Source organism: Pteropus vampyrus, unplaced genomic scaffold (genome assembly GCF_000151845.1).
Source record: "Pteropus vampyrus isolate Shadow unplaced genomic scaffold, Pvam_2.0 Scaffold116, whole genome shotgun sequence".
Classification (NCBI taxonomy): Eukaryota; Metazoa; Chordata; class Mammalia; order Chiroptera; family Pteropodidae; genus Pteropus; species Pteropus vampyrus.
In genome coordinates, this window is record NW_011888897.1 from 796836 (window position 1) to 814844 (window position 18009).

The 18009-nt window shown below is 34.9% G+C and overlaps 1 protein-coding gene and 1 pseudogene across 1 annotated transcript in view; one reads left to right on the forward strand and one right to left on the reverse strand.

Annotated features, from left to right (window-relative positions):
- The window catches only part of LOC105295910 (alpha-2-macroglobulin), a 40835-nt gene extending 24879 nt beyond the window's left edge, over positions 1 to 15956 (forward strand). Inside the window, exons 19-36 of the mRNA XM_011365762.2 lie at positions 1354 to 1582; positions 2307 to 2433; positions 2794 to 2915; positions 3300 to 3351; positions 5514 to 5597; positions 5866 to 6042; positions 6361 to 6448; positions 7293 to 7449; positions 7736 to 7810; positions 8309 to 8489; positions 10036 to 10259; positions 11772 to 11990; positions 12152 to 12279; positions 13172 to 13262; positions 13941 to 14009; positions 14899 to 15001; positions 15493 to 15534; positions 15810 to 15956. Of these exons, the coding sequence (XP_011364064.1) occupies positions 1354 to 1582; positions 2307 to 2433; positions 2794 to 2915; positions 3300 to 3351; positions 5514 to 5597; positions 5866 to 6042; positions 6361 to 6448; positions 7293 to 7449; positions 7736 to 7810; positions 8309 to 8489; positions 10036 to 10259; positions 11772 to 11990; positions 12152 to 12279; positions 13172 to 13262; positions 13941 to 14009; positions 14899 to 15001; positions 15493 to 15534; positions 15810 to 15826 (2185 nt within the window). The 3' untranslated portion in view covers positions 15827 to 15956. The remainder of the gene's footprint in view (positions 1 to 1353; positions 1583 to 2306; positions 2434 to 2793; positions 2916 to 3299; positions 3352 to 5513; positions 5598 to 5865; positions 6043 to 6360; positions 6449 to 7292; positions 7450 to 7735; positions 7811 to 8308; positions 8490 to 10035; positions 10260 to 11771; positions 11991 to 12151; positions 12280 to 13171; positions 13263 to 13940; positions 14010 to 14898; positions 15002 to 15492; positions 15535 to 15809) is intronic.
- Positions 15957 to 17274: 1318 nt separating this feature from the next.
- On the reverse strand, positions 17275 to 17393 carry LOC111743575 (annotated as a pseudogene).
- Between the last annotated feature and the right edge of the window lie 616 nt (positions 17394 to 18009).

Consider the following 18009-nt stretch of genomic DNA (forward strand, 5'->3'; position numbering starts at 1 on the left):
CCTCTCCTGATGGTATCAGCTAGTTCTTAAATTTCTTTTATTATTTTTCATTCTTCAGTTTCTCTCTTCTTCCTTCTGATTTATTTCTAGATTTCTGTCTTCAATATCACTGATCCTTTCCTCCATTTGGTCGACTCTATTTCCCAAGCTTGCTATTTCATTTTTCAACTCTTACAGTTTGTTTTTTTATCTCCAGAAGATCTATTCTGTTCTTCTTGAGGGTTTTAATCTCTTTGCTCTACTCGTCTAGGTGTTTTTTCAATTCCTGAAATTGTTGGTATGACTTGTTTCAGAACTCACTGAATTTTTTTCAGAAGTACTCTCCTGAATTCTCTGTCATTTAAGTTGCATAATTCTATGTCTGTAAGCTGATTTTCTGGAGATTTTTCTCTTTCTTTCTGAGATGCCTTGTCACCTTGGTTGTTCATGGTATTTAATGGACTATTTCTCCACCTGGGCAGTAATGGAAATGTATTCTGTTTTTGTTTTTTCCAGCTGCATGGAACTCACAACTCTCCCAGGCAAGATTGTTCAGGGAACTCGCCACACCTTCTCCCCTGCCCCTCCTTCTACAGGGAGCTCAGGCTGCGAGAGGCAGCTTCTTTGTTTCTCCCAGTCTACTGCCCGACATCCAGGGTTCTGACCTGTTGTAGCTCTTATGCATAGATCCCATGCTCAGACATGCCGGTGTGCAGTTTGGGTGTTTTTTGTTGAGTTTTATATGTTCAGTTTATTGTTGTTTCACGGGGAGAGATCTGGGGACATCTCTCACTGCGCCGTGTTTCTCCAAATCTTCCTTCAGGAGAGAGTTAACATAAATACTTCTGCTATGAATTCTCACTAATCTTATTGTATCAGAGCTAAGAAATTTTGCACAAATTTAATTCTAAGATTTCCAGAAAATGGGCATAAGGACTAAATATAACCAAACACTGCATGGTTTAACACCTATAAAAGTTTCTTTACCGGTCATTGACCTTGAGTTAAGCACAGAATCAGTCAGGCCAACTACACACAGTAGTAGTAGAATCAAAAATTATAAACCTGCCCTCAGTGGAACAATATTTTAAAGAGAAAAATTTAAGAACCATCTCAAGTTATATATTTAGTTTCTAACTATATTGTCTATAATAGATTATACTACAGCTATATTTCTATAGGAGATTCTGATACAGACTAGAATAGAAAACAGTCAGAGTTGGAAGAAAAGGAGTTATACATTCCCAATTTAAGCCTTGTTTATACTCACCATTATTGGTATTTCTACCGAGTACAACCAAGTTATGAATAGAATTATTTGTAGGGCTTATTTAACTGCTTACTTCTTGTTCTTTACATTGCTATCCTCCCCAGCTCCTCAGGTGTGGCTGAAGTAGGATTAACAGTCCCTGATACCATCACTGAGTGGAAGGCAGGGGCTCTCTGCCTATCCAATGACACTGGACTTGGTCTCTCTCTTCCGGCCTCTCTCCGAGTCTTCCAGCCCTTCTTTGTAGAGCTCACAATGCCCTACTCTGTGATCCGTGGAGAGGCCTTCACACTCAAGGCCACTGTCCTAAACTACCTTCCCAAATGCATCCAGGTAAGGACCTCTCTTTCTTAAACTGAGCACAAGTTTAATTAAATTAAAAATTGCATTCTTAGGAATATTAATAAACTCCTGTGTGCAAAATATACTCAGCAAGAGAATAGTATCAGAGATATTGATATGCATATTCATAACTATGGTTGCTGATATCTCCAAATACCAGATACAACTTAAAATAAGTTTTTGACCCTTATCACAACTTTCTAAGATTAGGAAGTTTGTGTAGTATGAAGAATTCTGACATGGATGACAAAAATCGTTAGGCTCCATTTTCATGGCTTAGATTCTTCAAGGTTTCAAAATCCACATTCCTATATATTTAACTTTTCATGTATTATTAATTACATTATTTAAAAATTATTTGGGAGCATCTTACCCCTGTTTAAACCATAACTCTTTATAAATTTTGTATATTCTGCTGGGAAAGCTGAGAGAACAGTCAGGATTCCAGACCAAACAAGTGGTGCTTCCACAGGCAACATGCCATCACGACTTTTCCTCACCTGTGGTCCCACTGCATGAAAGAGCAGATTATAACAAAACACTAGTATTTAGAGGTCGAATCTGCCTACAATGTACTAGGCCTTCATTTATATCATATTAGATATTAGGCAACCTAAAACTAACCAATCCTCCAATATACTTTATTTTAAGCCATTCTCCCTTTGGTCCCCTTTTTCCTCTGATCTCTTTGTCTCTGTCTCACATGTGGTTTCAGGTCAGTGTACAGCTAGAAGCCTCTCCTCTATTCCTAGCTGTCCCAGGAGAGAAGGAACAAGAGTCTCACTGCATCTGTGGAAATGGCCGACAAACTGTGTCCTGGGCAGTAACTCCAAAGTCACTAGGTGAGGGTCAGTCTCCTAGAAACTACTCAATCCTATTCAAGGATTGTATATCACTGGGATCTTTATATCCAGTTCTACTTCCCTCAGGCAATGCCACCCCCACCTCCACAGATGGTAGAATTTTTTTCTTTGTTCTTATTCTAGGATGTCTAGAAGGATATTTCCACTTCCCTCACCTTCATTTCTACCTTGAATGCTCAGTATCATTCTTCTCTAGTTTATGCTGCTTCCATTTCTGCTCTTGTGTTTTTATAAAACCAAAAAAAGGGGGAGAGGGTTACAGAATATTTATAAATGTTGTAGTTTAGAGGTATGGAGGAAATGGGAAATGGTGCTCATCTCTATTGGTCCTTTTTTCAGGGAGTGTGAATTTTACTGTGAGCGCAGAGGCTCTGCAGTCTCGAGAACTGTGTGGGACTGAGGTAGCTGTGGTCCCTGAATATGGAAAAAAAGACACAATTATCAAGTCCCTTTTGGTTGAAGTAAGTAATCTTGCCTATCGTCCAGGTCATAATGAGTCAATAAAAACAATGATGAGTCCAGTTGACTTTCTAACTTTTAGGTAAGGAGGGCTAAATAATACATTATCATAATATTATTTTATAGATATATAATCTGTATTTGTCTCTATCTCTGTCTCCCCATCTCTGTCTGTCTCTCTCTATTTTGTCATTTTCCCTTCACTTTCTCATCTATCAACCTGTCTCCTTCATATTGCTTTTACTCATAGAATTTATTTGTATAATATATTTGAAAATCAATTCCAATTCTTCTCTTTACTATCAAGACATTTATGGTTCCCCTATCATTACACATGTCCTGAAAGTCAATCCATTCTCACCTCTAACTTTTCTTTCCACTTAAAGCCTGAAGGGTTAGAGAAGGAGGCAACATTCAACTACCTGCTCTGTCCATCAGGTAAGAGTCAGCCTTCATAATTCAAATAACATTGACTAAAGTTCATATAACATTTAAAATTCAAAGAATTTTATACATTATTTCTATATTTTCTCTATGAGGTAAGTAGAACCCAAAGAACCATAACCTGCTTGACAAATGAGAAAATTCATCTTAGAGAGGTCAAGTAATTTGATCAGAACAGGATCACTAGCTCATGCATTCTGAATCATTTTTTTCTTACACCACCTATGCAAACCCAAAAATATCTTTCTGACCAGTGTATGATGTGGTTATAGGTAGAAAGTGGGTAGAATGAGAATATTTCCAAGAGGATATTTCTTTGAATATTTAGTAATAGAATATATATGGGTAGCCAAATTCAGGCCACTCCACCACTGAGTTTTGTATAACAAATAGCATTTGATAATGGGACCATGCTATTTCCCAAAGAAAAAGTTTTCATAGACTGTATTATTACTGTTGTATTGATATTTGTTTGATGCCAATCTTGTACCTAATGCTCTATCAGTCATTTGTTAGGGACTAAAAAAGCTTACAGTAAAAGATATAACTTTATCTTGGTGAATTTTCTAGTCTAAATAAAAAGACTTATAGAAATTTGGTACATTAAGAAATTTATCAACACAAAGTGTTCTTGCCTCAAATCGATGTCAAATCAACATCATTCATGTTGTTTGCCTTTCTGTCTACCTACTAATTTCTGTTCACTATGATTTTTATATTGTCAAGACTCAAAATATGTAAAATATGTTCTAAAAACATAATTGCCTGGTTGTTTAGCCATATTTCTACATTTAAGTAAACTTAATATTAACACCACATCTTTTTATCATGGTTTCTCCTCCAATTCTGAGTTCTTCATTTTGATTTATGTTGAGTCTAGAGGTAATCATCAAGCAGTTTTATTAAAATTAATTTTAATTACCCATGTGATACAAAAATACATTCTCCTTTAAAAAACAAAACAGAACTTCATATGAAAAGCTAATGCCACCCCCTACAGTCTTTTTCAAAACTCTAATGATCATCTATGGATGTTTATAAATAATATGTGTAGATGAATTTCTTTGTCTATATATGATTTATATGCATGGAATAAGTTTCACTCTATAACTTGCTTCCTTTTTACTCAGGAACTTGTCTTAGAAATTTATCCATGTTAAATTATAAATCTAGGTAATTCCTCTTAGTTCTCTTTAATTCCATACTATCAATATGTCACAGTTCTGCTTGGTTCTTTAGCCATTCCCAAATTGGTTTTTCTAACTATTTGTCAGAATGAATGAATTTCTGAATTACATGCATGCATGCATGCATATATACACACGTACATACATATATTCATACATACATAAATGCAGGTCTCTTTGTGTACATATGCAAGTATATTTAAGGTAGATACCAAAATATAAAATTACTAATTAAGAATCGGTAAGTATATTCTTAGTTTTAATAGAACTAAAAAATTCTCACTTTATTATTTAACTGTTTATAGTTCCACCAGTTTATATTCCCTGTGATGATTATCATCATCTGTTACCATCTAAGTTTTTAATTTTTACCAAAAATTTGGATGAAACAATATATTGTTTTAACTTAAATTTCTCTAATCACAAGTTAGGATGAGCTTATTTTTGCATATTTACGAATTGCTTTCATATCGTTTGACTCTCTGTTGGAGTAGTTTGTCTTTTTTTTGCTTCAGCCAAAAGACACTGAATCTTTATTGACAAAGTCGCAAATATTTTCTTTCACTTGCTAATTTGTCTTTTTACTTTGCTTATGGCATGTTTTCTTGCAAAAGTTTTTTTTTTTTTGGAGAGTAAGATTTTTTTTGACATACAACTATGTAGGTATTTAATACATAATTATATTATGTATTAATTATATGATTAAACTTAAATTTAATTACATGACCATGTGTAATTATTATAATTAATAAAACATAAAATATACAACTTGACGAATTTGGAGATTTAAGTATTCACTGGTGAAATTATCACCACAACCTACATATTAAAAACCAGACAATTAAAAGAGAGACAACTTTTCAGAAGCTTAGGTGTAAGGCATAGTTCTGACTTCTTGGTCTTAGAGCTCTTCAGGATGATTTATAGCAGAAATAATTTTCATTATAATTGGTTTGTTTCTTTCTCTAGGTGCTGAGGTGCGTGAACAATTATCACTGAAGCTGCCACCAAATGTGGTAGAAGACTCTGCCCGAGCCTCTTTCTCAGTTTTGGGTGAGTCTCCAGCCCTAGTAGACTATTCTACTATATTTCTTTTCCATAAATAAGTTTTCAAAAGAACAACTATAATTTTAACATCTTTTTTCTCTCTTTTTTTTAGGCTTTTTTATGGCTTCCAATAATACTTTTTGTCCCTGAAAGATTTATCTTTCCTAAAAATTCTCATTTCTTTGCCTCAGCTAATAATTTATTTCTTTTTAATGATTCTGATAGGTTATATAATCTATATGCTTTATGACTTCTCATCTCTCCCACTCCCTAGGAGACATATTAGGCTCTGCCATGCAAAACACGCAAAATCTCCTTCGAATGCCCTATGGCTGTGGAGAGCAGAATATGGTCCTCTTTGCTCCTAACATCTATGTTCTGGATTATCTAAATAAAACACAGCAGCTGACTCCAGAGGTCAAGTCCAAGGCCATTGGTTATCTCAACACTGGTGAGTGATTGAATAAGTGAGTAAAAAGTTCACAGTATTACTTTAACAATAAATTCGATTTCCCAAACATTACTTATCAATATTATGTTACATTAGCTTATCATACTATGATAATTACCGTGATAAGAAAACTATGACAGTTCATTTTATAGTACCTATCCAGTGTCCAAACTCCAATAAAATATTTAAGACTCAGAACCTTCTAATATATGACAGCAAAATTTAGGAAACAACACAAGAGAGACCATGGCATTTTGGTATTTCTCTGGCTACAGCATGTATAACCAGTCATGTTGTATCATTAACTTTTCATTCCAGGTTACCAGAGACAGTTGAACTACAAGCATTATGATGGTTCCTATAGCACCTTTGGGGAGAAATATGGCAGGAGCGCAGGCAATACCTGGTAAGGAAGAGTTTTTTGAGCTCCCATTTTTGTGCCAGCTTATTTACATATATTATCATAATTATATTCACAGTAACTCTACTAGATACATACTATTAAACCTATAGTTGGTTTTACTAGACAAATCAACAAAGATTAGCAAGAAAATGAGCAGAAAAGCTGAGATTCAAATACATATGTCACATTTTTTTCTCCAAATTCATCCTGTTAATAATCCATCATAGTATTCTTTCTAAACTAGCTATTTTTTCTAAAATAACTTCTCTAACTATGAGGTTTTTTTTTTTTTAATGATATGGTTTTAACAGACATATCATATAACTTCTAGATAAACCGGGTTCACTTCAGGTTATATTATGTTCTTTAGATCATACTCATCTTGATTGAGAATAAATTCACCAATAGGAAGAAAGAAATGAGTAGGGCCCAGTGATACATTGCTTTAAAATCCATACAGTAAATCAATATTAGAGGTTGTTATTGCATGTAAGAGCTGTATATGAAAAGATTCTGCTATCTACAGAAGAAAATCTTTATTTAAAGAGAAGGAAGATTTAAAGCCTAACTAAAATAAGTAAAAAAAAAGGAAGATTTAAAGCCTAACTAAAATAAGTAAAAAAAAAAGTATTTGGACTCTTTGTAGCAAAGAGGAAGTGCATCAGCAAGGAAATACTAGATCTAGCAGGTTAATCAAGTAGTCTGAAGGAGATGGAGCTTTTAGTACACAAGCATTCCTTTTAGATGACTTATATTAATGTAAGAAGTGTCCCAAGAAGCCTGTTGCTGTGAAGTAGTTATAAAACTATTGTAACAACGTAAATGCCATCACTTCCTCCCCCTTCAGGCTTACTGCCTTTGTACTGAAGACTTTTGCGCAGGCTCAAACTTACATCTTCATTGATGAAACACACATTAACCAAGCCCTCACCTGGCTCTCCCGAAAACAGAAGGACAATGGCTGTTTCAGAAGTTCTGGGTCGCTGCTCAACAATGCCATTAAGGTGAAGTGTTCTCAGCACTATCTTTGATTTGTCCATTATCATGTGTACAAGGATGAGGAAAGGAAGTAATAACGTAGGAATTCTTTAGGGAAGGTATCAGAAGAAAATTTAACCTGATAGCACCAATAAAGAGGAGATGCCACTTAGGCCGATTATGATACTTTGCCCCATCGGAATAAATATGGGTAAGGATAAATTCCATGACATAACAGAAAATAAAGAACTGGTTAAGAGCCTTCTCAGAAGTTAAATTACTCAAGTCTCTCTCTCTCACTCCTATTTACAGGGTGGAGTAGAAGATGAAGAGACCCTCTCTGCCTACATAACCATTGCCCTTCTGGAGATCCCTCTTCCCATCACTGTAGGTATCACTTCCTTCTCTTGCTGCAGCTTAGTTCTATATGCAATGAAACCACTGATCTGCTGTTTGAAATATCACCTAATAAAAGCCAAGTGTCAGCTTTCCTCCTGTGCTACGCCAATGCTTCCCAAATCAAGAGAATTTGGTCAATCCATGAAGAATGATTTTCACTTTCCCTGTGAGGCCCCTAGGCTATACACCCCACCACACACACACACACACACACACACACACACACACACACACACACACACACACGCACGCGCGCACACACACACACACACACACTGAACTCTAAAGATTTGGCCTATATTTCTACCTTATGAATGTGAGAATAACAGATAAAAAATACTATTCTCTCTATCCATGAATGAGGCTAGATGGACAAATGCATTTTAAAACCTTCCTTACCTTCTATACTACTCTTTATATGTTTACCTGGAAATGCCAGCCTCTGTTCACAGAGCTCTCAGTTCCCTTCTTGTTCTCCCTTCACAGCACCCTGTTGTCCGCAATGCCATATTCTGCCTGGAGTCAGCCTGGAAGTCTGCAAAGGAAGGACCCCATGGAAGCCATGTCTACACCAAGGCACTATTGGCCTATGCATTTGCCCTGGCAGGAAACCAGGAAAAAAGGAGCGAAGTACTCAAGTCACTTAATGAGGAAGCAGTGAAGGAAGGTGAGAGAGCACACCTGAAATCTTTCTCCCACCCCATATTCTCTATATCAAGTACTACTATATTGCAAAAATCCCCTACGCCTACCTCCCGTGATCCCTTCCCCTCTCTCTTTTTGTCTATATCATTATAAAATCTAGGATTTCTTAATCAAGTCACACATCAAAACCTAAGAGGCAGTATATTATAGTAGTGAGAAGCTTGGCCACTGGAGACCAGTTCCTATGTGACTACGTTTCTAAAACGTATAACCTGTATGACTTTGAGCAGGTCACTTAACTTGTCTGTGATTCAGTTCCTTCATCAGTAAAATGGGAATAATAATATATTTACCTCATAGCATTGTTGTCAAAGTTAAGTGAGTTAATACATGTAAAGCATTTAGTAGAGTATATGGCACATAGTTAAGTGCTATGAAAGTATGAGCTACTATGATTAAGATATCAGTTCTTAATATATATCCAACCATTACCTGGTACATCATATCATCTAAAACATAAGAAAGGATTGAAGGAAGTAATCTTATGAATAAATTCTAATATTTTATGCTCATTTGACAAGACCGATAATGTTGACAAATTTATTCATATTCACACAATACTTCTATGTAAACAATGGTCTGTATGGGGGGGAGAAATAGAAAATAAGATGTTAATAATAATAAGGCATCTGATAAAACATATTCTAGTTTTCTCCCTTGACAGTGTCATTAATTGTTTATTCTTAAATTTGTATTGGGAAATATTTCAAATATACAAAAAGGCATAAAGAATAATTAGCAAACACCTTTACACCTCCCTCCCAGCTTAAAAAATAAAATATTACAAATGTAGGAAAAATTTTTTCTGTACCATCCCCAAAGGTAATCATTATCCTGAATTTGTCATTACAACTTCTATGGGTCTCTTTATATTTTTACTGGAGATGTAGCCCTGAATAATATTCAAAATTTTACATTTTTTTATCTTTAGATAAGCTGTATCATAGTTTTGATTATTTCTACTTCTTGTGTTTTTCTTTGTTTGTTTGCCCTTTGTTTTTTAAGTTCAACATTATGCTGATAGGAGTCCCCTATGTGGGTGCCTCTAACTAATTCATTAATTTTAATCGATGCATAATATATTACAAATACATAAAAGGGTCATAATTTATATAGCAAAATTCTCCTCATGGGATCTTTCTTGTTTCTTATTTGTTGCTATAGCAAACCATGCTGCAATGAATGCATACATGATGGATAACATCAGAAATGGGAAATTACCACCACTAGTGAGAACCTGCTCTGTTATTTTGCACCCCTACCAACCCAACTATAGCATCCATTTGAAAATTTAAACAGCTATTGGCTTCAGACTCCAGCGATATTATCTGCCTTAGCCTGACTGAAACAAACCACACTTAGATTTACATAAAAGGAAAAGCATCTAGATAAGGTTCAAAAGATCATAATAGGAATGCAATTCTCACTTCAGCTCTGACTTGAGTACTTTCACCTTAAATTAAATGTGAATATGTAGTCACCTATAAATCTATTTTTGTCACTCCCAGATAATTCTGTCCACTGGACACGACCTCAGAAACCTAAGGCACCAGTGAAGCATTTTTACCAATCCCAGGCTCCCTCTGCTGAGGTGGAGATGACGTCCTACGTGCTTCTCGCTCACCTCACAGCCCAGCCTGCCCCAACCTCAGAGGAGCTGACTTCTGCATCGCACATTGTGAAGTGGATCATGAAGCAACAGAATTCCCAAGGGGGATTCTCCTCCACCCAGGTCTGTGGTTTGCCAGAACCCTTTGCTTCACCTTCGGTTATCAAAAGGTTTGAACGAGAACATATCCAAAAATAAAAAATAAAGATGAGAATAACTTGAAATGAGGAAAATATTATTAGTTTTCAGAGATAGTGAGAAATAAGAGAAAATGAAAGTCAAAGAAAGCTAAAAAGAAAACACGTAGAATTCTGGCATCCATCCCTGTGTTATTATCACAGTGTCTTCTTTCCAGTAACTCTACCTCCCTAAAGCAATAGTGGAGCACTACTACCAATAGCTGTGGCAGAATGAATTTTAAAACCTGCCATTCTTTTGGAAGTTCTAAGTCCCTTTCGAACTGTTCTCAGGAACACTTTTCAAAATCCAATAATCTCTCTTTGCACATCTCTTCATTCTTAGGTCTCTTTTAACTGGTTTCTTTTAAAGCTGACATATTTCATGCTTCCTCTATCTACTTCTTAATATATGAACACTTGTTCATCAGGAGCATAAAGAGCTTTTTTCATGCAACCTCCTGAGCCTTACTGCATAATTTTATATCTAAAAAACTCATCAATATATAGACAGCAAGAAGTTTCATCTTTAGAGGGTAAGAAAACGTGATAAAATACCATTGCATCCTTTTCCATTGTACATAATGTTTTATTTTTTCCACATGAATTGAAAAAGGTTAAATAATTTTGTTAGAATTGTTAGCATTCATTTCTTGAAATATATTACTTAAAGTATGTCATCCAACATGATGCAATATATATGTATATACATATTTATATATAGGTATATTTACAATTTAACTTACTGCTAAATTGTACACCTGAAACTTACTGGATTTTGTTAACTAATGTCATCATAATAAAAAATAATAATAATAACAATAATAATTTTTTTAAAAAAATAAAGGGTATCATCCAGCTTCAGTGCTGATGAGAACTGAAAATATGAATATGAATAGGGAATTCAAGTTGGTAAAAAAAGGAGAGCCAAATATAAATGTCACTAAATCAAGGAGATAATTACAATTATTCTTTCCTTTGGAGAAACTGAAACATGAACCTTGATCATGGGTGCAAAAGACATTGGGTTCTTTCAGCACTGACCTCAGCAGCACAGTAGAATTTAATCTGGGGCAAGAGCCCAACTGAACTTTGGCTTTGAGATAGCAGGTATGACCAGTTGTCAAGATAGATATCTTAGGCTATAAGCTAATGTGAATAAGTGATTATCATTCATATAGATTTTCTACATTTCATATCCCACATATATTTATAGAAAGAAAGAAATCAATTTTCTGAGAAATAAACTTTAGGGCATATAGTCTAACGCAGATATTTGAATGTTACGGTTCTGTCATCTATTGAAAGATTATAACCAAAATTAAAATGAGAATTCCACTATTTAAGTAGAGTAACAGGAAAAAGGAAATTAAAGCACCTTTTGTGGCAACTAACATGAGCCTTTGGGCCCTCAAAGTATTGTTATACCTATGCAGGTTCTCTCACTTGTCTCTTTCAGGACACGGTGGTGGCTCTTCATGCTTTGTCCAAATATGGAGCAGCCACTTTCACCAGTACTGGGAAGGCTGTACAGGTAACCATCCAATCTTTAGGGGCATTTGCCACAAATTTCCAAGTAGACAACAACAACCGCCTGCTGCTACAGCAAATTTCATTGCCAGAGGTGCCTGGAGAATACAGCATGACAGCAACAGGAGAAGGATGTGTCTACCTCCAGGTGAGATTCTTGGGGCAGGTGAGAGCAGATCCACAGCAACCATGCTCACTAAAAAGTTTCAATTCGAGAAATAATGGAGCAAATCGAAGAAAGACTTAAAGAATTTGGGAGGAATCCTGGGGAAAAGAGAAATACAGATTTTTGTCTTTGATGTTCCACAGGCATCCTTAAAATACAATATTCTCCCAGAAAAGGAAGGGTTCCCATTTGCTTTGGAGGTGCAGACTCTGCCCCAAACTTGTGATGGATCCAAAGCCCACACCAGCTTCCAGATCTCACTGAATGTCAGGTAAGACCTTCTGACTGAATCACTTAATTCTGGATATAACAACCAAGTTTCTTACTGGGACTCCTCATTAAGCAGAGCAGTGTGACAACAAATGTTTGCACTATATTTATTAATAAAGTAATACATTCTCAGGTTGACACAGAATTTCTCAATGATGGGATTTACACTGTACGTCCCTTGCCTCCAGAATCTATTATTGTCTAATCTCATTATTTAAAGGCTTTTAGTTTCCCTCAATAACTAAATCAAGAACATTACCCTTTGTCTCTGACCCAAATTTCTGATTTCGTTATAATGTAATGATTCATTCTAATTTCATCTTATTGTAATGAAATCCTGTATTATTTTTGCTCTACCAGAACATAGATGAGGAATTCTTGAAAAATGTGTCTAGAAGAAAGTAGTGATTCTCTAGTTAGAAATCCTACTGGTCATAATTAAATAAAAATAATCAGATTGGGGGAAAATACATATATATGCAGCAATATTCAAATAGCTGCAGGGTATATCTGTCCCCAAGAATATGATAACCTGCTTTGGGATACAATTCAGGAAAAATGTTAAGATAAAGTATATAACAAATAACTGGCATAGATTAGAGGTCTCAAGCCCAGCTATGCATCCTGTATAGAGCTTTCTTAAAATGTAGACCCTCAGAGTCTGTACATGTGAAATTCTGATTCATCAGGTCTAGAGTAGGCCTGGTCTCTGGGACTTTAACAGGCTCCCTGAAGATTGTGATGCACAGCCAGTTTTCTGAATCACTTGGATAGAATATTTAGGAAGATTCCCATGTACATTTCAGGGCTGTTGAGTATTTACTGTGGACATAGAAAAAGAGACTATTTAATAACACAGAAAACCCTCATTCTTTCCTTCCCTGGATCTTCAGTTACACTGGCAGCCGCCCTACTTCCAACATGGCGGTCGTTGACGTGAAGATGGTATCTGGCTTCATTCCCCTGAAACCAACAGTGAAAATGGTAGGTTTATTTTATTTAATGTTTTATGTATTTCTAGATTAAGATAATATAAATATTAAAATCCTATTAAATCAACCACTATGAAAGATATACTTTCTACAAACTCATAAATATAATTTAGCATGTTTGTATTGGTGCCAACCATGTGCATAACACTGCTGGGAGCCACATCTACTAAAAAAAAAATGTCAGCAGGTTCCTGCTTTCATGGAGTTTAGACTCTTGTTAAGAAGATAAAGTATCTACATATGAACCAGTGAGAAAAAATATGAAAATGAGAGATTAACATAAACTATAAATATTACAGAAGTTCAAAGAAAAACAATATTGCTATAAGTTAGAGCAAACAAAAGAAGTAAAAAGCAAATTTAAAAAACCTCCTTCATAAGTAATAGAATCTGAACTGAAATGTGAAACATGGGTGATTATCAAGTTTAGGATATTAAGTTCCCTTTTCTTCAGATAAATCAACTTTACACATCGGCCATGTGTCATACTAATATTAAATCCTGTATCCCAGTTCTCTTTCATTTCTAATTTTACCACATATTGTCTTTACATACAAAAAACATTGGAAGAAATTTTACCCTCAGACTTTGGTAATAAAAATTCTTTTTTCTGGGTTTCCCTAGGGCTTTCTTCTGTGTATTAACACTTATAACGTTTAATTTTGTTCAGCTTGAAAGATCTAATAATGTGAGCCGAACAGAAGTCAGCAACAACCATGTTTTGATTTACCTGGATAAGGTGAGAATCCTGCCATTCTAGTTGGAAAAAAATTTAAAAAAAGATAATTATCCCTCTGAGGGAGGTATCTAGGAAGTGACTGAAGTTATTTTGGAGATTTCACCTCCATGCTAAATATTTGAGAATTCTAATGTTAATTCCAGTAAATGTTCTCCTCTCCTTCTTTATATTTTATCTGGGACTATAGAAAGAAATGGCTTATTATAATATTAGGATATAAATATTTCTTGGACCCCGTAATCAAGAAATCCTTCACAAAATGTACTTATTATGTCTTCAAGTTATTTTGAAGATACTGAATAATGTAAAGAAGTAACCATTGGTATAAGTCATTATTATATCAACAATACATCAACAATATAAGAGGGGAAAATATATTCAATCTCAACAAGTATTTAGACCATAAAATAATAAGATCGACTCACGCATAAACCAAGCTCATTTTATAGTTGTGTGTGGTAGCACAGTTTATTCATTTACAGATTGATGGATATTATAGTTTACAAATTTACAAAACTTAACAAGGCTACAATAATCAACTTTTTATATTACTTTTTGAGTTAACACAAGTATTTCTACAAGATAAAGAAATGAAATTGTAACAAATCTCTGGGTCTTCAAAAATGAACATAACTATTTAACAAATAAAAATCATATATCATTTATCCCTATGAACAGAGCCATGTACTAGAATCAATGGGAGTATATGCATTGTTTTAGTTACTTAAGTAATGATTTGGGGAAGTTTTCATCTACTCTGCATGATTTAAGGACCCTGTTAGTTGATAAATAGTTTTTTCTCCCTCAAAACAAATGAAATCTTAAACTCATTCAAAGAAGAGAGAAGAAATCTCCTTGGAAGTTCATTTAATTCCCTTTTGCTTTCTAGGTGACAAATCAGACACTGAGCTTGTCCTTCATGGTTCTACAAGATATCCCAGTAAGAGATCTGAAACCAGCCATAGTGAAAGTCTATGATTACTATGAGACGGGTGAGTGTGAGCAAGTTTCACACAGATTAAATTCCTGGTCACAGAAATTTAGATTTGAGAAATATGTAGGGGCAATTTATTACACTAACGGCTCTCATCCCTTCATTTTGTCTCCATTAAGTCTGATTCTCCTTGCTTTGTCTTCTATATATACATTGTAAAAACTACCAATAGCATAAATATATCAACTAATACAAAAAATCTGTAGGATTTAGTTCCCTTTTCTTCAGGTAAATCAACTATATGACAGCATTAGATTTAAATAAGTATAACATTGAACTGTCCTTAAGGGGTTTAGGATAAAAGGAAATATAACATGCTGTATTTGAAGAGTTAACAATGTAAAGCAGCAAACAATAGATTGAATAAATGATGCTGATGTGTCTGACACAATATAGTTCTTCCCATAATAAAGATTCTTTCACTGGCCTGTATCCCATAGATGCTGGCTGTCCCTCTCACTTCACCTAATCCTTTTTGTTTTTATTCAGATGAGTTTGCAATTGCTGAGTACAGTGCTCCTTGCAGCAAAGGTAGGCAATATACACTCCTTCCAAATGCAGTTAGAATCCCTTTGGCTTATCCCTCAAATCTCCTTTATTAAATTATGGATAAACATTATTTATAGACATCATATTGCTCACAGTACAACTTATAGAAAAATATACTTATGTTGACAGGGCCACTGATAGATTTTGTCTCTCACGATGCTAATTGGGTTTTCTTGAGCAATATGCCACCCAGATCTAAGAGAGGGACTCAGGAAACCTAAGTCCATCTTAATTTTCTATTCTCTCCCTTATCACAGATCAAGGAAATGCCTGAAGACCAGGCCAATAAACACTGCTCTGCTGGAGTCCCTGTTCCACAGACTCAGGTCTCTGTATTTCTGAAGCTTTATTTCTGAAGCTTGTATTTCTGAAGCTTTAATGAATAAACCATTTTTTCTAGCCAGTCTTTATCACTGTATCCTCATTCATTCAATAAACATTTCTTACATTTCCATATAATTCCCGATAGAATCCTGAAATAAAAATTCATAGCAATCAGGGCTGAGAGAGTGCAGAAAACGAAAAGTGTTACAGAGCTGTTGGTCTGAGTAGGTCATGTAAGTGTCACAGGGGAAAGAAGAAAGTATTAAATTACACACTAGGAAAGTGTAAAGTGCATTTGCTTTTGCAAAAAGCCTAAGAAAAAGCTGAAGAGTAGATTTTATAAGAAAATAAAAGACTGACTTGACTAGAAAAGATTTTCCACATTAAAGGGAAGTAATGAAATACAAAGTTGAATAGGTTACATTGAGAGGCAGCATAATTAACTGGAATTTGACCTGAATTGGGAGTTATGTGTCCTTAGTTAGAACCAAGCTACAATTGACAAATATAAATAATCCATCAGTTAACCTTGGGTTTCAGATTCAATAAAAGATGACAGATTGAAAATGTTGAAGAGGGATTAACATGTAGAAGACAGTTCTCTTAGAAGAAAGAATATATAGAATTCAAAGCCCAAATAGGAGTACTACATTGAAACATCATTTTTTCTGAAACTTTGAGCCAGGATCAAAGACTAGATATAAACTCAAGGAGATATTCAGATACAGTACATATTGAAATTATCTATTCTACAGATAGAAGGACAGAAGCTTTAGGAGTTTGTAGAGAAGATCTCTGGGTAAGTCCTAGGAGTCCTAGTCTTCATTTGCTTTAGTTTGACAGGAACCTGGATGGTATAAGCTAAGAACTCTAAAGGACTTTGAAGTTCAAGGAACCTTAGCTCTGTCTCCAGGCTAAGCAAAAATAAAAGATAAAAGCTATCACTTTTGTGTCAGGTTCTACTCTAAGCACCTCACCAGGATTAATATATCAACCATATGAAATAGGTACTATTATAACAAATGAGGAAACTGAGGCATGAGCAATGTACATTGTCCAAAGTTTCTCAGCTACTAAATGGCAGAACCAGGATTCAGTATCAACAAGTCTGGTTTCCGCACTCATAACCTCAAGTCATGCTGCCTCTTCAACTCACTTCAGACAAGAAGGCCATCAGAAAGCGCATTTCAGAGCTGAATAAACATTATAATTAGTGTCAGTTAAACATCAATCTAGGGCATGGAATATGAAAGAAATTGGGGGTCTAACTAAAAGAAACAAGCTTAATTTATAATAAATTCTTTTTTATTTTTTAGGCGAGGCAACCCTTGGTTGACCTCACAAAATACAAGAAACTTGTCATCTTACAATCCCTTATTTTTCATTTTTTATTTTTTATGCCTACAGCACCTGGTCTTTCTAGGTGGTCACCCATCCAAGTACCAACCAGGCTCAACCCTGCTTAGATTCCGAGATCAGATGGGATCAGCCTTGTTCAGGGTGGCATGGCCATAGACGAGTTATAATAAATTCTATCACTTAGTTCTAGTCCCTTTTTTTTTGTTCATATGAAAATCATGATTGCAAATATACTTAAAGGTATATTCGTTACGAATCATGAGTTGTATCATTCTCAAAGAAGATTCATTCTCAAAACATATACTGATTACCTCCTATGTATCAGGTACTATATTCCTTATGTAATACAAAATTGAATAAAGTGTGATTCTTCCCTTAGAAAAATTCACTGTGAGTTAAAAAAAAAAGAAAGAGAGAGAGATACATAATACTATATGATAAGTACAACAGACTATCCATTACTATAATGAACTGGAGATACAACAACCCTCTCGAGTTTTGAGGTACCATATCCAAATTCTGATATGACCCTGGGGAAGGGGCCTAATTATAACTGAAAAATGGATTTGCACCAGCCTAGTGGCATGGAAATCTTGGAAGTAAAATTAGATAGATTTTCAAAGAGTGATATATCTTGAATATCTTGATTACATCTAATTTTATAAATTAAGATTTATTCTTTCTATAAAAATATGTGGAGACATAACAGAAAACCAGATAAAGATGTGCAAGGATTGGTTTCTAGAGAGTTTTACATTTTATTTGTATTTTATT